A 27,431-nucleotide genomic window follows, 5' to 3' on the forward strand; every position below is an offset into this window, starting at 1 on the left:
CAAGGGCCGCCGGGAAGCCGCCTGTCAGCCCGCAGCGCCGCCTGCCGCCCGCACCCCGCCGCCCGCCGGCTCCTGTCAGCGGCAGCGCCCGGGGCTGGATGAAACCGCGGGGGGGGAAGGAAAAAAAAAAAAAAAAACGTGTAAAATTACATCCTGGTTTCTGCACCTTGTGGAGTCAGCCGAGAAACAGAGCCTCGCCTTTGAATAAAGCAGTTTCCATACAACAAACCCACCTCTGTTTGAATACCACGAAGCAGTTTATCACCTCAAATATTTAAAATACCACATTTTTTCTTTTTTTTTTTTCAATTATTATTTTTTTTAAACCTGAAATCGTATGCCCTCGCAGGCAGGTGAAGCAGGTTTCGCCCCTGGCTGGCTGCCGGTCGCAGCGGGTGCAGGTCACGCAGCCCGTTAAGGCGCAGGGGCCCTGCTGGAGTTCCTCAGGTGGCATTGCCCAGGCTTTGCCGACAAACTACATTCACCCTGCCCACACTTCTCAGTACGCATCCATTTTATATTTTGTGTGGAAAGTGCAATCTTCTTGACAGATATAATTGCCGTATCTTTGATATATCTTTGCAATGCTGAAATTTATTCACTTCCACAATACAGAGCCTAAAAAATACTTCAGATCCCACCACCGCTGGCTCCAGCCTTGTTTTTGAGTCTCTGTTTACAGCCATGGGTTTGAGAACCTGCAGGACACGTGCTGTGTGCCTCCAGATAGCGACACCCCCGCGACGAGGCGTTGTGGCCTATGCACTATGCAGCCCCACATACACACTATGTCTTACTTCTTCTCCCAGGCCCAACAGCAAACGTAAAATACAGCTACACTAACAGTGCTATCGCACACATAGCCTGGTGAGGGAGGATGTGGGGAAGCAAAACCCCTCTCGACATATGGAAGCAAGGATCTTGGGCACATCTGGTGTTGCTGAAACAGTTGTTCGTCGCGATGACTGTTCTAACAACTTTAATTACTCACAGTTCATTGTAATTATTAGTTGTGCTGTAAATTGCCTTCCTTCAGCTACAGCGGTCTTGAGAAATTGCTCAGCATAGTAACAGCAAGGGGTTTCTATCTACCATACTAATTGTAAACTCTAATTGTAGAGTTTAAGTTCAGGCAAATAAAAACATGCCAACTGAAACGTTCAGGTAGTCCCATAAATATTTTTCAGCACTTTTATGAAGTGTTCCCTTTCCTGAAACCTGAAGCTCTCTTCCACACAGACCTAGCAATGATCCCATTTTTCAATGTGTGCACCGGTGTATTGCTAAAAATGAAATGCAAGTTTAAAAGGGCATTATTAATATGAAGTGTAATATTTATACTAAATACAAAGCTGCTTGTTTTCTTGTTCTTCCTTGTGCATCACATTTTCAGCTTGTTAACCTGCTGTGAAAGCTGACGCTTCCCTTCAACTGTTTTTGATGGCTCCTGCTCTGTCTGGGTGCTTCCCAGTTCCTCTAGCCAGCTCTCAAAGGGTTGGTTCCCTTCCTGGGGCTCCCAGCAGCAGCTGCTTCCGTCCTGTCCCTGCACCCTTCTCTCCCCCAGGACATCCTTCACAGCCTGAAATGAAACCCAGCTCCGCTCCTCTCAAAAGGTTGCTGTGGCACTTGCAAAGCACCTGCTGCAGCGTGGATTTTCTCTAAGCAACACATGCCAGTAGCAGAGTGGGTGTTGGAGCTAAAAATGCCACAGGGAGATGAGGAAAAGCGTGAGAGGAGGGCATTTCAGAGGGCACTCACTCTGAATTGGTTTGGGGCACAGGCCTCAGTGTCTTCTAATTGAAACTAACTAATTTGAAAGATGACCAGGTGGGAGAGGTCCCAAACAAAGAGAAAGTACACAGGAATATCTCCTGCTCTGTTCAGTGATTATTGTTTTACATTACTGGATAAAGTCTGAAAGAACCACTCTTAAAATACAGAAAGGTCTGACATTTTTATGGGCTTCAGAATGTTTAGATGTAATTGTTTAAATATAAAATGATAATGGATGGAAAAACTGTGGAAGGCTGACACATAACTGCTTTTCTATTAGAAATTTGTCGTAATTTCTGTGTGATTTTCTCAAGTTCTAACAGTTCGGGCAGAAATTTTCTGTGCTTGGTGTCTGAGGGAGATGTCTAAGCACTAGCTGCAACAGTTTTGCTGTTTCTGAGATCTGAGGCAGAGAAAAAGACCATTGCTTTGTCAGTGTTAAAATATGCTTACATGAGATAGATAGACCTTGTACTCCTTCATTTTGCTCTTAAAATTCTGTAACTGAATTACATTCACAAATACTGTTTGAAAAGGCATTACAGTGGTGTTGGAAGGCAGGAAGGTTACGTAGAAGAACAACAATTGTCTGTTCTACTTCGGGTTTGTTCCTTTTGGGCAGTCTTCACAAGCTAATTTTTTCAACAGAAGGAAGGAATTCAAGTTGACTAGCGGATGAATTCATTTCCAGAAATTAATAGCAAACCTTCTGGGTCCTGTGGGCTACCTTCTACAACATCCATATGACTGACACAAGAAGGTGCTGCGGTGGAGCTGGAGGCTGGAAGAGAAGGGGAGCTCTCGGAGCCACTTGCTCATCAGTGGTGATACCAACTCCTCTGCGGGCCCAGCAGACAGCACTGGGACATGGCTGGGCATCGGGAGGCAACGTAACCCACAAGTAATCCATGCGGTGCAGTGTCTACAGCATCTGCTGCCTCCTGTCATGCTCAAGCAAGTGTTTGGGCTCCCAGCCTGCAAACAGGCATTCTCTCTGCAAACATCTGACCCGGTGGGAGATGCTAGCTGGCCCTACGGCAGTGATCACTGCTGCCACAGCTTTGCTAGCAGACCTCTGAAGTAACCACTTATCAACTCGATTAAATGAGTAGCTTAACTACTAGTTTTTTGGTAATGTGGCATTTCACATTCATCTGACACACGAGAGGGTCAAGAAACTTCAACTGTATGAATGGTAGAATGGTAGCGAGGAGCAGCAGACAGTGGGTCACTCTTCCACCAACACAGCTGGTGCCTGGGGAGAGCATCTGTCCGCAGAAATTGCATTGACTGTATTGACTGTTCCAGTTTGGGGAGTTATTTTTGTCTGGTGCAAACTAGGGAGCATTCACATGAACTGTCAGCAAAACTATGGGGATAGGTAACTGCGGAGCAGTGCAGCTGCTTGTGAAAGAGAATTTTAGCCTAAGGAACAATGAAACAGTTTTGATCGTGTAATTATTTATAAGCAGTTAGCAGTCCTTAAAAAGAGAGATTCTGGGTATCTCAAGATGGGTGCCCAGAATATATGTACCCTTTTAAATTATTTTGGCCCTGCTTTCCCTGACATTATTTCTTATTTGTGAAAACAGAATTCCATATTCTTCTTCACAGGATTTCTAAAAGATCACACGCTTATCTCTGCACAGAATTCAAGCAAGTACCACAGCAAAACCAAAGAGGAAGTTGGCCATTTGCTGCAGAAATTTCCTGGTAAAGAGCAGTATTCTCCAATGAAAATGTTAATTTTGATCACTGAACTTTTGATTACTGAAATAGAACATGGAGGACAAGGAAGCCCACTTTTTTTTTTTTTTTTTTTTAGATAAAAGCTGAACACCTGTGAACTAATTACAGTTTTCTTGGCTTGTGACCTGTGGTATCAGAGCTTCCTTTTCAAAAAAAACTTACCCATCTTGCTGCATTATGGAGATATATTTAGGGACAATGAGTACGAAACACATGAAAAATAAAATCTCAACGAGAATAACAGAGGAAACAAGCTTTATTTTTATTATTTGAAATTTTTGTGCGTGGTAAAGGTACACATTTGACTCTGATTTTCCTACATTTCCAAGACAGAGTAATTTTTATTTTTATTGTCGGCTAAAGCATCAATAATACTGTGGCACACAGGAAGCTAAAACTACACACACACACACACACACACACAAACACTTTGATGCGCATCTTTCATCCTCGACCTTAAGGAGACAAAGTTTGTGTTTAGCCTCATAGGGATTCAAAAACAAAACAAAAACAAAACAAAACTGACAAACAAAAAAAATGCCACCATCACCAACAAAAAAAAATTCATCATGAGTTTCAACAGAGCGCAAGACTTACATAAGACTTACATGTACACAAAACATATGAAATGGACTTACAAAGGTGGAATGTACAAAAAGCTTTAAAAAAAATCAAGAGAAAAGACAGACTCTTGGAACCGGAAAGCTGCAGCGTATCAACTGGTAGAGATTTCTAATGGGGGTACTGCTGTACACTGTGCAGCTCAGGGAACATTCCCATGTCATAAAGCCAAAGCAAAATTGTCCGGGTTAAGGCCGTGTTGCTCACAAACATCACTGAAGTGCTGTACATTCATCGGAAATAACGCAACCAGTTAGGAACCTTCCTACTGCGGAGCACAGATACCTTCCGTGCACTCTCCACAAACAGACCAAAACAATCACTGCTCACAGTTCTTCAAGAAAAGTCTCGATGTACACCATGGTTTCATAACTAGCTGTCATCCACAGCTGGAAGTCATTTCTTTATAACAAACACAACATATTGGGCACTTATAGTTCTCATTATGGCAACACTAGATCCTTAATTATAAAAAATAGTGACGTAAAATTGAAAACCCTCTAGCTTTTACAGAACAGAAGAGCATTTACTAATAAATAACTCTCCGTCTACATTAGACAAATGCTTTGCCTTAAGCCATTTTCCTTTTCCTATTCAGCTACGTTGCTGCTGTTTTAAGCTAGGTAAAAATCCTCTACTATTTGTAGTGGATCTACCTGAACAGATCCTTTTATTCTGTTCACCAAATAATGAAAATACAGTTGGCTAGTTTGTCCTAAAATACTCCAAATTACACAAGATCTGATAACCTTTTGCGATTACTTTTGAGTGGAAGATTAGTTAAACGAAGCACATACTTTCACCATTCATGCTGCGCTGCTAGTCAATTAGCATTCCAGGGAAGTCAAGGGAACATTTGGTTATACCTGAAATCTGGCAGCAGAATGCCTGTAAAGCCTTTAATAAATGCTAACAACTCAGTAAATCAAGTAGTGCAATTTTGACGTTCACTTAATTGAATGAGAAAACAATCTGCCAGGTTTTTTAGAACAGAATTTCTGCTTTGGTTGTTCTTTGTAAGGTTAGTAAGCCAAGCATTTTAGCTAAGTTGACTTGAAAAGCACACTGCAAAAGCAACATGTTCCTCAGTTTTCCTGTGCCAGGGAGATAAGGTAAGCCTTTGGAAGGAAATAGCCTATGCCACTGAATTTGAAACTGTAATTTGTAGCATTTGCTATCTATCAGGAGGAAATCCAAATCAGTGCTATTTTTCAAGTGCCCTAAGTGCTGTTCTAATGATGTCCGAAATATCAATAAAATGGAAAACCCAAACCACTATTCAATCTTAAGAAAAAAACCCACATCACCCCTAATACTGCTAGCTCGGTAGCAAGGGGGTTGTGTGCCGAATTCCACATTTCATCAGGATGCCAAGGGTTGACAGAGGCTACGTAAAATCCTGATGAGCAGCACGGTGTCAAATGAACTGAAAATCTCCAAGTAAAGTAGATGCACGGAACAGTACAGTCCTAAGTATACGTTTTGATATATGGGTTAGGGTCTGATTGCTGTGGTTCTCAGAGTTCCTGGCAATGGAGGATTTGGCAATATTTCTTTAGAGGAAGCCACGCAAGTTTAGTAAAATGTTATTAAGAAAATTCAAATTTGGAAATAGATTCAATCAGTAGTATCCATAACTGACAGCAACAATACAGTTTTCGTGTTCTCTCTTTTTTTTTTTTTTTTTTTTTTGTTAAGCAATATAGTTAAAACACTATGTACCTTTGTTCATTGATAATTAGCCATCTAAGGGTATTCCAATGTTAGAAATTGTCAGAAGGCTTCTTATAAGGACACTTAGAAGAAAATTACTTGATCATCATAACATTTGATTTAAAACTTTGTTAAATTTTGATAGGACAGCTTATTGTCTAATATCTGAGGTAACTATCATCTTAGGAATTTTAGGACAAACTCAGTTCAAGCAGAGGCTATTTTTTTTCTTTTGGTAATAACAGACTTGATTTTTAACATTTCAAAAATGTTACTACCAGTTTCTTAGCTGCATTATATAGTCCAAAGCTTATGCCTTATACACAAATATTTATTCCAATGAAATAAGGAAACTTGTCTTTGCATGAGAGTTTGTAAATTGACTCTATGTGCAAAAAAAATAAACAAGGGAAAGAGAAAAAACAGTAATTAAAAGAAATAGACAATACTACATATAAGAATTTGTGGGTCTGCATTTTTACAAGTCAAACATATCTTTCTGAAAAACCATTCATTTCTTTTTTTTCACAAATTGATTGAAACAACTTTAACCTTTTAGAAATAAGACAAACACCTGTAACAAGTCATTTAACAAAGGTTTCTTTCAATTTTGCAAATATGCTTAAAACGTTCCCCTGTTCCTGACCCAATGCCCTTTTGTTTCAAGGCCCTAAAAATTAGAAGAGAAAAATGCTACTTGTCACACTGTTTTAAGCATTGGCAGCACGCTCACCAGCTCCTCGAATGAGGTTTAAGAGTGAGCACCACTGTTTCTACGTTAGGCTATGGTAGCAATTCATCTTTTGAGCACTGGATTTAGAATTAAGAGTAATGCCAATACTCCTTTAAAAAGGACAAGTACACACTTTAAAAAAAAAAAAAAAAAAAAAACAACTTTAAAAACAGAACCAAGTCATGTGATTGTAAGCATTTCCAATTAAAATAATACTTCAACAACGAACACAGTAGAAAGATCTGGCAGGAAGGAGGAGGGACATTTTTCAGAGTACTGCCATTGTCAAATGGCACACATATGTTCCAGTTTGCTGAAATAACATACATTTACTTTTTAAATTGTTTTCTGTCAGTCAGTCATACATACATACATACAAACAAATCAGAACAAATCTCACAGTCCTTATTTTATCCTCTAACAAAATTCCCTTTGATGAAGGACTTCAGGAATTGGTTCAAATTCATTCTTATTTGTAATGTGTTTTTTCCTCATGTAAAAAGAAATAGCTTTGGTAACCCTTGGCTTTCCTATACAACCTCTGTTTACCACAGTTCCTTTGGTTGTATAATGTAGGTCCTCCATAGGGGTACCTTCTCTGGCTTTCTGTCCTGTGTGATGCTGCATTTCTTTTATTTGTTAATACAATGAGTTGCCTTAAGGAAACATGGCAATGAACACATACGAAAGAGTGGCACACATGAGGTTAATTGAGTTGACATTGTAATAACCCTGATCCTAATGAACTAGTTTGGTGTCAAAAGGTCTGTCGTTATACAGAAATTCAGCTCTCACTAATGTATCACTACAATTAAGCTTTTCCAGAGCTTTAGAAATGTCAGGTCTCTGCAAAGTCCTTCCAGCACACTGAGCAAGAGGAAGAGTGAAGAACAAGCACATGAAACAATCCTTCATTAATCCCACAGGAGCTGGGAACTTGCATTGATTCTCATAGTGCTAAATGTTGAGCTGCGTTAGGTCTGACAGTTAGAACTAGACTGATTTTGTGTGACTTAACTTTATACTAAAAGGACCTACTTGTTATAGATAGTAAGACTTAAGAATGTTAAAAGTGTAATACCTACCATGATAATGACATCTAGAAGATTCCCAGGATCACCTTTGGGTGAAATAATGCATAACAATGACACTTTTTCAAATTTGGAAGCTCTGAACAGGAGCTACCTTTCGCAGTCTTCAAATAGCTTTGGGGATTTTTCCCCCAAATTTTCTCATTTTTGCCTAACTAGTTAATTCCAGTTCCGTAAGTTGCAGTTTGTGTTTAATATCACATTGTCTCTATGAATTCAGTTATAGAGGATTCTGTGTATTAACCCTTACAACAAAAAGTTGAGTGAGGAACGTAAGAGGTGCAAGTTCTATGTAAACAAGATTAAGTTTGGAAATTAACATGAGAAGTCCATAAGAGACTCCTTCATAATTAAAAATGAACTCAAAGTAGGAGACATCCTGCCTTGGGTCTCTGGGACCAGTCTTTGCTTACAGGTGGAGGATTACCCATCTCCAGAGCTCGTTGTTACTGTAAGTATCGATAGACCTTGAAGCAGTGATTTCCAGAGTCTGCAACTACAACGTGGCCATCTGAAGTAAGGGACAGACCTTGGGGGCCATAAAGTGGGTCAGCAGATGTGTTAATGTAGGATAAAAACGATCCGCTTCCATCAAAGACCTTTGGGGTGATAAAGCACATATGAAAAGTTATGAATAAAAAAGAAAACTAGCAGACAAAAATCTGCTTTCAGTTATACCACTATTCTTATTTTTGAAACTGTTGGCATACATACATACATACCCTAGAATAAATATACACAGAATCTGATCTGTTAGTCTCATAATATGCAAGTTTATATACAAATATATTTCCTTATTAAAAAGAACTAATTAAGGCTACCAGGATCTTTGGCAAGAATTAAGCATGCAACAAAGTAATAATAAAAAAAAGCATCTTGGCTGTTCCTTGCTCTAAAAATAACCAGCTAGAATAAAACAAACTCAACCAACACCTTGTTTTCCTAACAAATCTTACTGTTGTGGCTAGCATGAATCTTAGGTTCCCACACAGAGAAAACCAGGAATTTGTTTACACTGTTGACAGTGCTTCCTGAGAACAGCTCACGAGCAGCTCCCTTATTTTCATATTCAGTGAACCTAATGTCTACATTTAGTTATTTATTAGATATTCTTTGGCAAAAAAGCTAAGAATTTTGTGATTAGCACTTTAATAATAAAAAGAGTGCAACTCTATTAACCTAAAAGCAGAATATTTTTCCAACATTTTAAAAAGTTGATAAAAATCTGCTGTATTTGCCTCAGGGTCTATACAGATCATTTGTTTTCTTTGTATTTTCTACCATGTCTCCAATCTTCTGTTATGATGATTATTATAAATTACTGTAATCTCAGTAAAGCTTGTAAGCCTGAACTCATCAAATAGCTTCTGGGGAACTACTTGGAGACAAGAGCCTAAGTAACCGTCAGACTTGCCAGCAGTCACACTGGGAAGTCCATAGCCTGACACTACCACTTCTAAAAGTGGACAGACCAACAATGAGGCATCGAAGAAAAAACGCTGTGTTAGAAACCACATCACTGTTGCTGTCCTGCTTCTTGGGATGTCTGAAGACTTTAGTGACCAGAGTTATCAATCCATTAGTTTTCCTAATTGAGCACCTTTGAAATACATAAATCTCTACCTGTATTCGGCTGTTTCCCCAATCTGCTACAATAATATTTCCATTAGAGTCTACAGCTACTCCAGTTGGTGCATTAAACTGTCCATTGCCTTCTCCATTTGATCCAAACTTCAGTATGAATTCTCCCTCTTGGTTAAATACCTGTATGGTTTTAAATAAGAAAAGGAAAAAGCATGACATCACATCAAATATTACTGATCTACTACTACCAGTTCACTTACTAACAAAATTGGGAATTGAAGAATTCCAAGCAATATTCTCTGCCTCAATCACTCACTCCCCCTCTCTCTCCCTCCCCATCCTTTCTCAGCATGGACATTTATAGTTCTCCTATTTTGCTCTTATTTTAGAAATATTTAGAAATATGATAAAAGAAAAAAGAACTCACTGACAATGCCAGCACCAGCCTACATCCTGAAAACAAGCTAAGCAAAATAAGAAGCATTCCCATAATTAAAAAAGCCAAAATATTTAGAAAGTGAGATTCAGGATGTTTCATTTACGTAACATCATAACTATCTCCATTTATTTTCATCCATCTTGGACCCAGGCCCAGCTGTGCCACAAGGTCCAGCAGTGTTCTTAAGGACCAGCTGTGACCCAAACAAGAAAAAGCAAAGACCTGACAAGTGCCAAACACACACCGAGGTGCTAAGAAGGGGGGAGGTGAGAGGACATCAGCCTCTTCCAACACCCACAACGGACAGAGAGAAAGCCTTTGGGGGCGGAAATGAATGAAGCACCAGGGTGGTGCCTCAGATGATGAAAAACAATAGGAAAAAAGTCAGCTAATAAGAAAAAACAGGCAAAGATAATTTGCTCTCTGCCCGGATTAAAATGGGGTGTCAGTGACAGAACACGAGAGAAGCCTATATTGAGGAGGATTTTGCACAGAAGATGCCTGAAATGAGGAAAAAGCTTGAAGGTTAATGGCAGAAGGAAGATAATGCTTTGCAGAGTGAGGATGTGTAATTCAAGACACTGGTGGCAGGAAGGATTTGGGAGCTATAAGAATGAAAATTGTTTCTGTACAAATGTATTTACTATTTAAAACAAAGTTTACTCTTTGCTCTTTTCCTCACCATCTAACAAAAGATGACAGCATGATTCAGTTTATAAATAACACTCAAAGTGTCAACAACTATCTGCATTGATTTAGAGAATGCTACAAAAATAAGAATCCTTGCCAGTTAGTACCAAATTGCAACAAATAACATTTTTATCCCCCTGAGTCACACCAGACACAGACAGGACGCTCTGTTCTCATTAGCGACGCAATTTATTTTAATTCACTAAAACGCCTCATTTCTTACATCTCTTCACTTGCTTTTGTTCGTTTTAGTTGGCCCTTGTTGTTAACTCTCTCCAGGCATCCTTGTTACCACAGTAAGCCCTGCTGGTGGAGAGGTAATTTATGGAGCCACAGGCCTCCTGCTGCTAAATCACGTAAACACTCTGCGACAGGGCTCCTGCCACAGCCTTGGCTTTACTGTCATAATCCAAACCACATGAGTCGCTGTTTCTTCTCATGTTCCAAGAGCATACAAAAGCAAGATCACTGCTCAAATGCTAGGTGATTCAGCACCACTATGGACATCAAGCTGTATATGCTTAGTAGTAGGCAGACAGAAATTTCATATTCCACGTAAACATACACAATTTATCATTTTAGTAACACTGATGAACTCGACTGAGGCTGCATCTGTGCAGAGTGCAGAAAGTGCCTGAAAGGGTTTGTCATGTCCTGAAAACAAACACAGGTGACTAATTTCTGAAATGGCCTGTAACTCCTTAACATAAAATTTCCATCACATCTCAACATTTACCCTTGTTCTGGTTTATTACTGGGACAAACACATATACCACCCAATCTTACCATGACTGTTTAACAGGCCATGAGTTGGGACTTCCCCTGTGAGTAAAGACTGGCGGACACTTCTGCCTTGTGCAGGATGTACTGGATAAAAACTGATGGTCTATCACACAGTTGTTAAGACTATCATGTGATAAATGGATCCAGAATAACAAAGCTTACAAATATGGAATTAAAGGCTGTCAGGTATCTTCACTTTGTTATACCTGTATTCTACTAGAAAAGTGGGAAGATTTTACTGGGGTATTCAAAAGCAGTTATCAGTTACCTAAAATAGCAAAGAACAATAAATAACTGGCTTGGCAGACAGCTAATCAAAAATAACCACAGTGATATAATTTATCTCAGGTATAACTTATGTTTAAGCAATTGAATTAAAGAACATGACAGTGAAACCAAAGGCAACTGATTGTATCTCCATTAAGCAATGCACTGCATGCAAAGGTCTCCAAATGTGCAGTCCTCTCAACAGGCCTCATACATAGCGAGCATCATCTCTTTGTTTTTAAAGATACTTTATTTTCCCCAGGAAAGTAACATGATATAATAAAAGGCTTTCCAAACTGCTATTAATTCACAGTACCTTGACAGAATGGTTATGAAAATCTGTAACGATAATTTCATTGTTGCTGTTTACAGCTGCAAAATGAGGACCTGCAATACAGAAGGAAAAAAAAAAAAACTAAAAATTATACCATTAAAATAATTTTTAAAATAAATACATCAAAATATCACTATGTTTGCTTTCTGAACAACAAACAGTTAAACAGGACAATCCATTTCAAATTACTCATATTTGAAAGAATAAATCAAATTACTCAATTTGAAAGAACAAATGAAACATGAAATTACATTTCATGTTTAAAAAAGCTCAGCGTGCCTTTTTGTAAACAAATCATTTATTCTTCAACCATGTCAGCTAGTGCTATCATACCAATTAGCACTGTTTGTTCCTTCCTCTTCCTCTATATACGGATGACTACATAGATATTAATATGCTTATTAAGACAGCGCAGTGCTTAGGGATAAAGTTGTATATATAAAATGAAAATAGTACTCAAAAAAGTACAGCAGCTTTAAATGAAATCTTCCATCATTTGTTTGCTTGCTTCTTACAAGCTCTCAAGGAAGCAAGTTTTAGGACAAATACAAAAGTTAACTAGAATAATATTGCTAGGGAAAAAAAAATACATTTTTGTTTTCTAGTTTATTAAACTATGTGCACAAACTTACTAAGAAACGATAACTTGAAAACAGGAAATCACCTGAATCAAAACACTTGGTGCTATTTTGTGTTATTAAACTGGAACTCGGTTGCAATTTTCACAGTTCATCAGTATACAGTATAAAACAGGTGAAGACCTCTACAGTGAAAACATTCCAGTAGTGACAATTCACCTGTTCTGTGTCGCCTACCACCAAGAATAGATGATACATTGTGCAAATGCACTGTTACAGAGTACTTGCACACCTATTATCGGGATGTATTCTTACAAATTTTAAGATGAAAGAAATTGGACGTACCCAGAAAATGTTGGTGACACTTGGCTGTGTTACAGCCAAAGCTTTCATAAATTATATAGTTTCACTTTATAAAATTATTTTACTTATATAGTTTTACTTTTGCCATGAGATACTGAAAGAGATCTCAAGAAAGATGAGAGCTGTTATATCATTTAAGCTATTTCTCTCTTACGCTGTGAGCTTGTCAAAACATCAGACTAGTCTATAACTACTTACTGTAAGTGACCAAACACCTGCAAAATGACCTGCATATATAATTTGGTGTCTTCATTTCAAATTCTGAAAGAGCTTTTCAGTCAAAATATGTATCAGTTTTGTTGTTTTTCTTTAAACCTAATTGCATGTTCTCATTGAGAGACACCATGTGCAAGTAGTCAGTTGAATATATAAGTGGCAATTTCCCCAGACTGGCGTTTCCCATTTGCATAACTGTGTCTCCCTGATCTCAATCTTAACACTGTTCCATTATGCCTGTTTTCTAATGGGAAGATACTACTTAGGGCACGGGTTAATGTGTATCTGACCACGGGAAATACAAAGCATGATGTCTGAGTTGATTATCATGAACGGCTTAGCGTGGGCATTGCAAAGCATTTATAAAATGCTGGTTAAGATCAGTCTTTCTCGGGTCAGTGATCTGAAATGCTTCCAGGCACAGAAAGGTAGATGAAACAGCCCAGTTACAGCTACATTTGCAGAACAGATGTTGCAGTCTTCCCGGCCAGATAAACAAATGGTGAAGTGAACAGAAGCTGTGTGTTTAGTAGAACCTTTCCCCCCTCAGGAAAAAAATGAGTAGGATAGAGCTTCTTCAACATGCTCAAACATCATGCAAATGTGAGCAGAAGAGGCAAGAAAAGGGGATTTACATATTACCATCAAGTGTACCTGCAAACTGCTTGTCACCATTTCCTCGGCTGCCGAACCGGGTGACTATTTTCCCATTTGGCTGGAAGATGAACACGCAGCAAGCTTTATTGTCCACCACAATGATGTGTCCATTACGATCCACAGAAACGCCTTTAGGGCCCATGAGCTTTCCAGACCCAATTTTGGCCTAAAAGGGAAAACACAGAACAGGAAAATACATTAACGTGATAGAAATAAGTTAGTACTGTTCAAAGATGTCCTGTATTACAGACACACAGTAGCACGGAGAGAAATTTTTGTTGGCAAATTTTGCCAGAGGAAAGTGATTGCTTTATCAACTCAGATCGTGTATTTCTTCATTATATCTTCAGCCAAACAGAAAGATTGTTTTCTGTATGTTCTTTCTGGGGTGGAAGATCTGCTACCTCATTAATCTCCGTGTCGTCTTCCACCAGATCTACCTGGGACTGCTTAGACACTTAAAGTGTCAGCTGAAACCTGCAAAGGAGTTAGGATCATGCTGCCAAACTGCAAATGGAGTAATTTCTGAAACACTAAAGAAATCAGAGTTTGGTCCTATCTTTGGTGAAATAAAAATACTTCATAATTTTAAATAGTACTTGTGTCTACCAAAAACATCTGCCAGTATAATCAGCACCAGGAAGGGAACTGTATGCAATATTGTACCAAGGGAAAAAAAAAAAAAACTTCAGTGGAGATAATGTGGATCTCACACAGTGAGTTATTTAGAAAGGCTGGAGAGCTCTCCAACCAGAACACGTTAGAAGGAATGGGCAACTTATACACCTTGTTATATGTTCATAACATGCATATGTATGTTTTTATATACACTATTATAATAGATATTACAATATAATTTTACATACATATGTATGAAAATACTTCTTTAAGTAGGCTAGACGTATACATGGGTATTTACACAACTGACTGCAATTGCCTTTTATTGGGTTTTGTGCATTACAATGGATTAATGGCAGGTCAGACTGTAGCTTAGCCTTCCTATTCTCTTTTTTTTAGTTATTATTCCTCTTAGTTATTCCTTTAGGTTTAAAAAGAAAGGAAGAGGAATAATAACTAGAGAGGCAACTGTTGAGCTCAGCCTTGTGTTCTGTGTTTGGTCAGACCTGCTTTCTATTCTTGTCACCAATTACAGCTCATCCTCAGGGCGAGGAGCTGTGGGAAGCTCCAAGCTGCCCCTCAGCAGCTCGGAATATTCCAGATTGTCCTGTTAGCACAGGCAGGCCTCCTGGCTGAAAGATGCAGGTACCTACACCAGAACTGGTGAATGTTAGATTCCTCTCCCAGACCCCAGGAAAAGCCAACAGAAGCTACAGCCAGCACCTCTCCTTCCAGGAGAAGCACACAGGTAGCCACCACTGGCCTAGACATATGCTTTGACTGCCTCTCAAAAAGCAGGGTGAAGCTAATGGGGACTACGTACAGGATCTACATAGTGGGTGGCTCTAGGCAACAGCATCCCACCTAGCCCAGGGCAAGCAGAAATTCAGGCAAAGCCTTCACAGAACCCTTGAGCTACCCAGGCGTATACCCAAGAAGATGCTGTGATCACCTCCCAGACCATTTCACATTTTTCACCATTCTTCTTTTTTTTTATCTTTTTCCCCAAGCAGATTCTAGAAGCTGGTTTAAACTGCATACAATCAGTCAAGTTTTGACCTTTCAATTAAAAAGAGAAAAAATAAAATAAAAAAACACGTTATAAAAATACCACCAAATTGTTTGGAGGTTTTGTTGTTGGAATGCAGCAACTTGCTTGCTGGTTTGGGAGGGGCTGGGAGGAGATGGGCAGCTTAAATGATGGGCAGGTTTGGAAGCAGTTTCCCAGATTGGCTCCAAAAGTCTAGGCTCCTGCTGGCCTTTTTACCGTTCTGGACAGGCAATCCTGGCTGTGCTGGAATTATGAATCCCAGAGCTTCCAGTCCCTGTAGTAATTTGTCAGAGATGTTCTATAAACATAATTTTATGTTTCCAACTGAATTTAAATGAAATAGATAGGAAGAGATTCATATTCTTTATGAAAAGACCATTTTTCACTGCGCTGCCTTTGCAGAAGGAACAGATCACCACTTAGAACAAGTGATGCATCTGCCTTCTGTGTCCGTCTCCCTGCCCTGCTGCAAGTGGTGAGGAATTTTCCCCTCTGCTCAGCACTGGTGAGGCCACACTTGCACTACCGTGTCCGGTTCTGAGCCCCCCAGTAGAAGAGAGGTGTGGACATATTAGAAAGAGTCCAGCTTAGGGCCACCAAGATGATCTAGGGACTGAAGCATCTCTCATGTGAGGAGAGGCTGGCAGAGCTGGGACTGTTCAGCCAGGAGAAGAGGAGGCTCAGAGGGGATCTCCTCCATGTGTACCAATACCTGGAGGGAGGACGAGGAGAAGACAGAGCCAGGCTCTTCTCAGTGGCACCCAGGGACAGGACAAGAGGCACTGGGTGCACACTGTTACACAGGAGGGTCCCTCTGAACAGCAGGGAGCACACCCGTACAGGTGACGGAGCTCTGGCACAGGCTGCTCAGAGAGGCTGTGGGGTCTCCTCCTTGAAGATCTTCAGAAGTCACTTGGATGTGTCCTGGTCATCCTGCTCTGCGTGGCCCTGCTGGAGCAGGAGTTGGGGCAGGTGGACCCAGAGGTCCCCTCCCACCTTAACCACCCTGTGATTCTGTGAGTGGCTGAAGGTCTCTTAGTCCATGACTGACAAGGCAGGACAGATTACAGGGCATGGAGAAGATCCATCGCCTAACTCATTTTGCTCAGTTCCCAGATGTTTTTTAAGCAAACAACCAAATTAAGATATGAAGGAGCTCAGCTGTCCTTAGGAAACCCCATGTTCCTACTCGACCGTGCATTCTCATGGGTGGGGTTGCAGGTAGAAGTAGGAGCCATCCCAAAATAAAGGAATCCAGATTCCCTGAAGCTGTCTAGTATGAAGTCAAAAGCATTACTGCACAACCTCTTTCAGTCTCAAATAAAGAAAACCTCAGGGAATAAATCTTGCAGCTTAAAAGACTACACTTAGCTAGCATGCAAGGATCATGTGTCTGGTTTATGTTCAGATACATATGCTCTTAGAAATTGCTCAATATTTAGACAAAAAACACCTAATTAAATCATGCTAAAACATCCCCAGGAAAAACTATTAAAAAAGACTGTGATCACCAAGGGAAAGACATGAACACACCTACAAAACGTACTCAGGTTTGCGTAACAACAAAGCAACAACATAAACCAAATGCAAATCAGTAGATTTATTTCCTCTGGGGTGATTAAATCATACTCCCTTTTTTCTTCTGGGATGCCTGGCTGTTTGTCTGCCTGTGCACTGTACCACCTCCTTACCATCTTTCCAGGATTCCTATGGAAAAATGACTCAGACTCATGAGTACAGTGTCTTCCTGACCATATGAATACATAAGAAATAATAAAAAAAAAAATCAGGAATAAATCACGTACTACAATAACGGGCACTCACTGCTGAGAAAAGGAACAAAAATCACTATCCTTGGGCCAGGATTTAAAACACAATTTGCAGGCAGCAATAAATTATGTCCAGCTAGAGCCTGAAGTTCTTTATACTAAGAATCTCTGTTTCCAGTTTAGATCAAAATACATTAATGACACGTCACTGGGTCTGGCTGAACATATGCTTTGTGTATTTTTATTTCAGAAGGTTTCTTAGAATTATAGGTTTGATTATTTAAAACAGAGTATTATGAAACCCAGTCACTCCTGTTAAGTTTATGAATGGAAGTATTTTCAGACTTCTCTGCCATTAGAAATGAATAAAGTATAATGAATCATCTGAATCCTTAATACAAATACTGTGTTTAATTGAATTCAGTCAAGGACATTATGTCCCTTATTTTATAGGCACTTATAAATTTAGATTGGTTTTCAAATATGTGTTTATAAAGCCACTCTACCAGAATGGAAAAATATTCCACTCTGGGATATTCATAGAGGTGTTTTTTTTATTTTATTTTTTTTTTTTTTTTTAAAGAGACAGCTAGGCTATATAAAAAATGAGCTAGACACTCTCTCTCTCTATATATATATATGTATATATATAAAATTATACAGACTTTTTCACTGAAGTAGTAGGTGTGTTGGGGCTTTAAGTTCATTTCCACCAATCTTGTTTCTGTCAGAAAGGTTCACAATTGTTCATGACTGTCAGGAATTAATTTACAGACTTAAAATACACCTCTTCCTGTTCCAGAACTTCGCTAACATGGAGATGCATCATCACCACATATTGCAACTTCACACGATAAATGGATTTATCATTCACTTGACTGTCTTAATAGAACCATGACCACACGCCACACTCCACAGAACTATTCCTATCTGAACTTGCAGCCAGCTTCAAGCAGCTCCCTTCTTAGTCCCTCTAATGAGACAAGAAGAAATAAAAGTCTGACAGATCAGGTGTTTCCTTCCATCTTTTCCCACCCATCTTAACATGATGTCTTAACTTGATTTACAGCCCTGGTAGGCTGACAACAGGCTGTCTTAGATGTGACCCTTCAAGACTAGAAAGAAATAAATCTTGTCCTCAGAGAACCACAAATCCTTCTTGTGGTCCTAGCCTCCAGTTCCTTCACTAGGTATGAACACCACTCCTGGCACAGAGGCTGAAACATCTGCTTCAGCATGCGTTCTCTCTCAGCCTAGCAATTAAGACATCTTTTATAACACTTTTCTTAAGCAATCTGAAAGTAATTTACAGAGGAAGCCAGCCTTGTTACCCGGTTTTTATACATGAGCAAAATAAAGCACTAGGAAATGAAATGGAAGATCAGTAGTCACCTGTGAGACCCATGACATAGCCAGAAACAAAAGCCCCAATTTCTAAGACCCTATCAGATGGTTCATTGTTCGAAGGATAAGGTAGCCTTTCATTTTAAGAGACTCATGTTTTGGTGTAACTTTAGCTGAGGGTTTGCCAAGCTCTGCATTATGCCAGCTTCCCAGCCTTGAGAAAACGGAGCGCTGTCTGTGTTGCCAGCAGCGACTGAGGAAGGTGACACTTCTCTGCCTGGCAGAGCCTGCTGGGGTGAGTCAGCCCCCTTCTGTAATCAGGGAGGTGCCTGGGCCTGGCTCCAGGAGAAATCCGCCTCCTGGCTCACACCTCTATTAAATGCTGCTAAGCTAAAGGAGAGTGAATACAGAAATAACAGATCAAGTACAAAACAGGCCCCTGATAATGCTGAGTTAACAGCTAGCAGACCCCTGTATCACAGATGATACAGTGTCTTGCAGGCACAATCCTTAGAGGTGAAACACCATTATCCCTTTATTTATCTGTGTATCTTTGCCAGCATTGCCCAGCTTAATCTGACAGAGCCCCCATAAGAATGCCATTAATACTATGAACACCTAAGAATTCATGCAGCTCTTCCCAGATTGCCACAGGCTAGACCTGGTAAAGCTGTGTCCTGTGCTTCAACTGTGTGACTATGCCTTCCATCCGTATATAGCATGCTTCCACAAATAACCCCGTGTTTTTCTCTCACAAATATATTTTGTTGCGTGAAATCTAAAAGAAATTGTATATTGATAATGTTTCATCTTTCGTTTAATCAGCCTAGTCCCAGGAACTACGAAGTCCAATGCACTAACTAGCATAACCCACACAAACATTGCTGACTTCATGTAGCTTCTGCAGTCCAGCAAAAACATTAACTAAAAGTGAAGCCAGGCTCCGTGTCTGAGGAACTACCTTAATTCAGTTTGTTCAATACTTGTCGCGCTGCAGGTAGATTACAGTATGCAGGATCATGGCTCCTCCAGAGCCATGGCTTTTTCCTCCAGAGCTGACACCATCCAAAATGCTGGATTTACAGCCTGTCTGCAGAAGGAAGGAAAATGAACCCTCCACCCTCCGTTTCCAGATCAAGCCAGCTCACACTGAAGATGTTAAAAATTATTTATACCACACTTAAGTTACTCAGAGTATTTGGATTCTTAACTACATCTTTGTTTCCTTCTGGTGTCTTCATTTCATTCAAGGCCTTCAGCCAAAGCGTTCCTGTGTACAGTTTGGAAACTAGTCAAGAAAGATCATACATTCTCTGCAAATGCAAATATTTTTTAACAGCTGCATTACATATTAGTGCTGTTTTACTTTAGCTTGGAGTCTACATAAGATCTGGATACTTTTAAAAGCATACAGGTGTCTGCTTCTCAGAAAGGGATCACTGAGGACCCTGCAAGCAGAACTAGCTATTTGCTATACCATTTGTCACTTTGGAAAGTCTAATAAAGGAAGGCCATTTCTTGGCAGCCACATGATCATGTCAGGACCTGAGCTTTTTGGTCATTAGGCTGTCAGAAAATGCCAAACAGGTGACTTATCTCCAATAGAAGGCTCTAGAACTAAGTAAGTGTGGTAGAAATTTCCCTGCAGGTTTTTTATCTCACCAAACAATGTGCTGCTAATTTCTGCTAGAGATGGCTATTTCTAGCATGCATTGCCAGTCTTTGTAACACACATTCAGAGAACAGCACCAAATGAAGGCAACTTTTAATTCCCTCTGGAATTGCAGCTGGCTCCCAAACATGAAAAATACTGCAGGTTTGCAAGCCTTAGTGGAGTACAGTAGCTGCCTCTTTATTTTACTCCTATGAGAATCACTAGAGCTGCTATGAAAATAAGAAGTACACTCTTCTCAGAAATTCTTATTTCGGAAGCCTGACATTATTTCCTGCAGTTTTTCCACTGCACATCACCCCAGATAAAATACTCCTGACCATGCTATAGCACTGGAACAACCTCCTGGGATGCCTTTCCTCGCATTTATTACCAGCAGGACCATACGTGAATTATGCACCTGATTTGTTGATACATATGGAGTAAATAGAGGAAGTCACCATCAGTCTGCTACCTTATGTTTCCCTTCCATATGTTACTGAAGACTTCCCATAAGTTTTTATGTCTGTCTTGTGTGTAAATACATATATACACACGCCTTTTTGTATAATCAAAATACTAATGATATGATGTTGTGAAGCTAGTCCAACTACACTTGATTACATGAGCTATTCTCAACTGTGAGTTGCAGAAAGGCATCCAAGCACCCAGTGGGAAGAACTGTAGAATGGAATGTATCAACTCTGTCTGTTATTACATTGGCATCACAGCTGTGACCTCTTCCTATTTATTATACAACGTGGCTGTTCCCACATTATAACAACAAAACTTGGACTAAGTTACAAACTATGTAGTTTCTTCACACAAACACACACACACCAAAAAAAAAAAAAAAAAAAATTCCTTTGCATTCCTTTGTAATAAGGAAAAAATAAGGAAAAAGCTCAGCAGAGCTCACATGGTAACTCATACCTTAAATTTTCCATCTGATGAGAATATGCTAACCCATTTGTTATCATAATCTGCAATAATGATGTCACCACTGGGATGCACAGCCACTCCTGTTGGCCGTTGCAACTGGCCAGGAGACCTTCCTCTTATGCCAAAGCGACTTTTGAACTGGCCATCGTTGGAAAATATCTGTAACAGAAAACATTAATTTTAAAACTAAGTCAGCATAAGAACATCATCTATTTCTTGGAGCTTACATTAAGTCTGCACACTGTAGTAAGGAAAGAGTTAGGCACGTGAAACACTTTACAAAATCCATATTTGAAAGTAGTAAGCCTAATTTAAGAAGAGGCCTCAACCTGGATCCTGATTTCCTAATAAAGATTTTCTCAGCACTTACATTGCACTGTTTCAGAGATCTCAGAGTAATTTACAAACATTAGTGAATTATACTTCACAATGTCCCTCTCAGGCAGTTGGAAAGAAGTGGTGTTATTCCCATAACAGAAATGAGGAAAACAAGTGTCTCAGCCACAGTCAAACACTTAGACTCTAGAAGAGATAGGAGCAGAAGCTGAAAGAGAATTTCAGTATGTAATCATTTAACTTCGGAATAAGTACTGGGCCACTTTCTGGGAGATCTGTTAAATTAAAGGCTGCAAATTACCAAGTGGGAGGGTACTGATGAATATTTGACTCTGTCTCTTTGAAGAGGCCTGAAAACAAGTTGTTGCTGCATGTGGCTTTCTGGTTCTGATATACTAAGAACGAGCCACTCACTTCTGCCTTGTTCATTGCTACCACATGAGCAGCCTGAAGAGCGATGACAAATTGTAAATGGTTTAAAGGACACACACACAAACAAAAAAAAAAAAAAAAAAAAAACAACAAAAAAAAAAAAACCATGGCAGGCAAAATAGAAAGCACAGCTTGATTTTCACACAGGTTACAGGAGCCAAGAAATCACGGGTGTCAGGGATGCTTGCACAAAATATTTTATCATGATACCAGACAGAAAAATCCATTAGGCAGACTAAATGTCACTTTAAAATTACATTTACCCTTTTTTTTTTTTGTATTTGTGCTCACTTAGGAAATGATACTTGTGGCACCTTGTCCTATATTTATTTTGAAACACAGGGTGATAAATTTACAATGTAAAATCATATTTACAAAAGGGCATTTTTTCCAGATTATTGCACTGTTTGCTTTCTTCAATCAATGCCAAACATAATAAGGAAGGAATATACTCTGATATACATATTAGATACAGTGCAGATATGAAAAAGATAGCTGCAGGTCAAGAAGATGGGATGATAATGAGTGATGTTGAGATTTCTCTGAATTTACATGTCCTTGAATTGTACAAAATCTGTCTTTCCTGGAATACAAATAAGGCAAAGGTAGGGGGGAGAAACAGAAGAATACTGAAAGTGGCATATCCTCATACCTGCACACACTGGTTGTTGCTGTCTGCTATTAATATTTTTCCATTTGTAGATGCAGCTACACCTTGAAGATTTGTAAATTCCCCTTTGTTTCTTCCTTTGGTGCCTAAAATTGAACACAAAACACATAACAAATTAGGTTAGACAGGACTAATCAGTTAGGACTTAAATGCCAATACATGCATTTATTACATCCTTGATGTATGGATGCCTATATTGAAGAGTTCTTATCGCTGGTACAACTTCAAAGAACCATCTCAGTAACAGATCCCAGTTAGGTACAAGAAGAGATTGTCCTTATTCTTATCAGAGGAATTACCTCTGGCTTTTGTGGATTAAGGTGTCTTCACAATTTCACAATTTGCCTCTTGCGAGAGGTTACAAGTAACATATTTTTCATATGTTTGACTTTTTTTTTTTAAATATGGATTTTTATTCATCTGAGAAGGCAATGAAAGAGGCAGTACTGGGGGAGTATACAGATAGTCTAAGATAAGAACCTGGATGGATGGCAGGCATTTAGTATAATTAGCTAAATCTCCTCAGTCAAGTTATAAAGTCAAGGAAGAAACATACCGGTCGTTTCTTTGGATGTGGCCTTTTCAAAACAGGGAAGTTTGCCATTCGCTCATACAGTTTTCATTCACAGGATATAGAAGTTCCCTTAGATAGGAAACTGTGATGAAGAACTGTTTTTGAATGACTGGGACTTGTGGACCAATGAAGACCAATACCTGGAGACCGAATCTTTCTGCAAAGACCTTTGATAATCCTTATAAAGCAACACACACACACACACACGGGTCCCATTTTTATCCAGGACAAATGCAATAGCGATTTACACAGAACCGTAAGTCTTTTCCCCAGAGGGTCTAATGAGATAAAGAGCAATAAAAAGTAAGGTTTTCACAAAAGTTCATTAAGTTTAGGTGCCTCATCACGTAGATGCTTGTTCTGAGACGTTATGAGGAGAACTGCAAAGCAAACTGGTGTTTTTAAAAGGTCAGCACTGAAGTGTCTGGTCCAAACTACACCTGGAATACAGTAACAGTATCCAAATTCTGCTGTGTTTGTAAAGAAGGCTCAGGGGTCTCTAGACAAGCTGGAGTTATGATCTTGAACCACAAGGTTATTCATAATGATTGAATGAATTTCAAAACAACAAAAAACAATTCTATAAGCTGTTCTTTCTGAGACTTGGATGCAGAGCTATTTTTCCCCAGTAAAGTATTTTCACAAGCATTCACTGGCTGCCTATCAAACATTAATTGGTTTCAACTGAAGAACTTGTATTTTACTGTAGTCAGTCCAAATATCCTGGAGCTCAATGATTAAAACTGTTCTGACTGTGACCCCCAATAGAAGGCATCCATATTAGCTCTAATTTGTATTTAGCTTTCATTAGGGATGTGCACACTCTTAAAACCCGTTCCTTCAGCTGTGGTGATGGATGTGGGATGCATATTTCCTGTCACTGGCCAACAAGCAACATTCAACTCCTCGTCACCTGGTGCTGACAACAAGTCCCTTTGTTCCAAGGCTTGTTTTCTTATCTCTGTATGCTTACATCTTCTCAACAAGGCAAATGCTCCTCAATTTCTGTAGTCCAAGAGGAAACTACGTGGTAAGGGAATAGTGAGTTATGCACCAATTATGTTGCCCACACTTGAGCCATTTCTGCATATTCTTTTACTGAGCAGTGCCTGAGGGATGCCTGCAGTAATTTTTTTCCACCATATGTTAATGTTAAGTTTCCTTTTTGCCTTTTAGCCAAAGAGAGTGGATGAAAAGTAAGAAGCGTTCCTTTTAATACCGAGAGAAGAGGAAAAACATTTGTTAGAAAAGAGGAGGTGCAAGCTAGAGCATCTGGAACCAACTAGCACAACCGTTGTGGAATGTATGCGCTTTCCCCTTAGAAAAATGTTCATTTTTAAAGATAAGTGAGATCTATATAAAGAGTTACTCAGTTTTCTTCACATATGCATCAAAGGAGGGGGCAGGAGGAAGGAAAAGAAAAGAAATTACCCAGGAATGCCACTGTCACATTTCACAGTAAGTGTTAGATACCGTATTTTACTAGCACAGCGTGCAGATGAAATTAAGCTCCATGAAACATTCTTGTTAATAGCACTTTGCATTTATTAAACCCAGGACACAGGTCCTAATTTGCACACAGGCTCCTCTACAGTCTCCTCTGCAACGGGGCAAATTTCTCGGAAGAGTTCAGCTGAGGCTAGTGAAACACACACCTTATTTCTTAAATTATGTTCAGGAAGAAAACAGATAACCTTGAACTTCCTACTTTGAGTAATTCACTATGCCAGCAAAGATGTGTAGCCAAGCACAGGCAGTGGCAGCAGCTCGGTTGAGAGGAAAGCTCATAGTAGAGTATGTCCACACTCTGGGAAAGCAGGATCCTGCAGCCCTGTAATACCAAAGGATGACGGCTCCTCCCTGTTAAGCATATTCCTGCCTTACAAACACTTGCCTGAGAGAGAAACTTCAGCAAATCTTTTACTGCGAGGTATCACCTCTCTACACGAAGGCAACCAATGCTTTGTCTTCTGTTCTCCGGGCAGTCAGTCAGTCTGACTGACCCCAGCCCAGGGCTGGGGCTAAAGGATGCACTTGTGGATCCTTGTTGCAGGGTTTCCCACACAGCTTGGCTTGGAGATAAAAACCTGCATCTTTCATATTTCTTGTTGCCCAGCCTTGCTTCCCTTCTGGCTCTGAGCTACTGAGGGGCACAACGGAGGAAAAAGACATTTTACTGCAATTTCTGCAGCAAGTTGCTTGGGACTGGGAGGGCGGGCTGAACAGAGCCATTAGGAATCAGATCCACGGAACAGCTCCTTTCAAACCATCGCTGTATACAGTTCTCCAAATAAACAATCAGATTGGATTTAGCCCTGTCTAATCCCGGCTGACATTAATCATTGTACCCTGCACAAACCAATTAATTTAGCTTTGAAGACATGCGTTCAACAACTGAGTAGCCATTTTTCAGCTCAAGACAATGCAGCACACCCAGAATGCTGCAACATTTCAGTCTTTTGTTCTTGCACAGTACAGGCCAAGTTGAATCTCACCAAAAAGAAGAAAAAAAACTAGAAACCTATAAAAATCACAGGGGTTGTTAAAAATTACATCACGTACCTAAGTCTGCGGTGTAAGCGCAGGGCATCTGGACAAACCTGCTGAACAATGTTCATTTTTGATACTCATAAAAACAGAAGTTTTTTTGTTTTTATTTTGCTGTGTTTTACTGATGTGAATAATAACCTCCCTGATTGCTAACCTAGATTTACCAGCTTCCTAAAACAGAAGGAAAATACATACCACTCCCCCCAGCAGAAAGGGAATGTATTCAAAGAGACAAGATCCCTGCAGAAAGATTAGAGATTAAATGGGAGACTGAGGATGCAGTACCAAGAGCATGTTGTTTAACTACCATTACTTTCCTGCCTACAACACCAAATACTTCTTCTGGGACTGTACTCTACATGGTTTTTATAAAATAAAAAAAAAAAAAAAAAAAAAAAGGAAAAGATAAAACTGAACAGCATGGAAAGCCAGCATGGAAAGCACAGACAAATATGAAGGAATTGCTTTCTTGTTTCTTTGTTCCTTAGCTTCATTTCTTTCTTCTCTTAGAGGGCCAAAAGATATTTAGTCAAACCCTACACATTATTAGGATATGCCTCTCCTGTAATAGATAAAACTGAAACACAAAAGGCTTTGTAGCAAAATTGTACTAAATCAGATTTAATAAACTACATACTTATCGTAGAATAAACATCAGTGTTACTAATCCAAGTTATCTAAGTTTTAAAACCAGTCTGTTGCATGAAGGCACACAGTGTTTGTAACCTGTAAAGAGGAATTCAGTAGGAACTCTGGCAGACACACATACTGTTAGTAGTGGAGTTCGAGCTAATTTGTATTCATTTGCTTGATGGAACATCTGCCCCTAAAAGCTTGGCAAAGAGCTCTGCCAAGCCTTGCTTGTGCGACAGAGCCCCACCGCAGCGAGGTGTACATGGGTCCTAGGGGTAGGTGCACCGTATGCCACAGCTACAGAGCTGCTGGGACAGCAGCAACATCCCAGACCACAGCAGGCAAACCTCTGTCATCATAGGTCATTGCCTCAGTCTGAGGCATCAGAGTTCTTCGGCCCCAGTCCGATACAGGTATGGCTGCAAATCTACACGGCGTAGGTCTGGCCAAATTTCACACTGGCAGTCACAAGCCTATAAAGAGTTCATGACTGGCCTCAGAGGGATTTGAGCTCATAAACTGGAAAATGAAATTCTATTTGCCCATTACAAGGCTTTCCTATTTCTACAGAAGTATAAATTCTGTATAGAAAATATATCCTACTGCTTCTTAATTGGTGTGTTCCTAGTTTCTGAAATGGAGGATAGAAAACAACTGATGAAAGCGTGTCAGGAGCCTCTGCACATCTCTTCCTTCCCGAGTGCCCTTAGCCTGGCCGTAACGTGGATAGGGTTGGACCTCCCTGCAAAGGTTGGGACAGGGGAATGGATGAGCAAGTGCTGCTTGCTATGGGGGAGCTGGGATTCCTCTGAGCCAGGCATACAAGGAGGCTCAGTTAGAGAAATAGACATATTTCTCTATGTCAGTTAGAAAAACAGACATATTTTCAAGATATCCATGCAGAGAGCTCACTTTTATTTTTGTAATTGCTTAAGAAGTTTATACCTATAGGCAGCCCTCTTTCTTTCAAATTGGACAATCCAATACAGAATGTCAGGCTGAGGCCTTCAGAGAAAATTTAAATACCAGACTAAGAACAAGTCCCCTAAAAATTTAAACATTTCCCTAAAACCAACTCACAGCTCCCCATTCATTATTTGTCAAATGTAAATCTAACCCTTCTGCTCCCCCTGAGCCTGCTTTGAAACTGCACTCTTTATCAGGCTACCAGCTATTATTACACAGGCCTTCTTCATGAGCTCATATGTGGAGTAAATTCACAGTAAGGCTCCTATTTGGTTTCAGCACTGATAACAGCCCAGATGATGAC

The 27,431-nt window shown here is 39.8% G+C and overlaps 1 protein-coding gene across 11 annotated transcripts in view; it reads right to left on the bottom strand.

Moving 5' to 3' along the window:
• Positions 1–6,758: 6,758 nt before the first annotated feature.
• TRIM2 (tripartite motif containing 2) overlaps positions 6,759–27,431 on the bottom strand; it is an 85,361-nt gene continuing 64,688 nt past the window's right edge. For 10 of the 11 annotated variants that reach the window (XM_032187090.1, XM_032187084.1, XM_032187083.1 and 7 more), the window contains 6 exons: positions 22,387–22,490; positions 20,958–21,125; positions 13,577–13,757; positions 11,760–11,830; positions 9,304–9,444; positions 6,759–8,279 (listed from right to left, as the gene is read on the bottom strand). In XM_032187090.1, coding sequence (XP_032042981.1) covers positions 8,127–8,279; positions 9,304–9,444; positions 11,760–11,830; positions 13,577–13,757; positions 20,958–21,125; positions 22,387–22,490 — 818 coding nt within the window. In that variant the 3' untranslated portion in view covers positions 6,759–8,126. The remainder of the gene's footprint in view (positions 8,280–9,303; positions 9,445–11,759; positions 11,831–13,576; positions 13,758–20,957; positions 21,126–22,386; positions 22,491–27,431) is intronic. The other variant, XM_032187091.1, reaches the window with a different exon arrangement.

This window comes from Aythya fuligula, chromosome 4 (assembly GCF_009819795.1).
Source record: "Aythya fuligula isolate bAytFul2 chromosome 4, bAytFul2.pri, whole genome shotgun sequence".
NCBI classification, from domain to species: Eukaryota; Metazoa; Chordata; class Aves; order Anseriformes; family Anatidae; genus Aythya; species Aythya fuligula.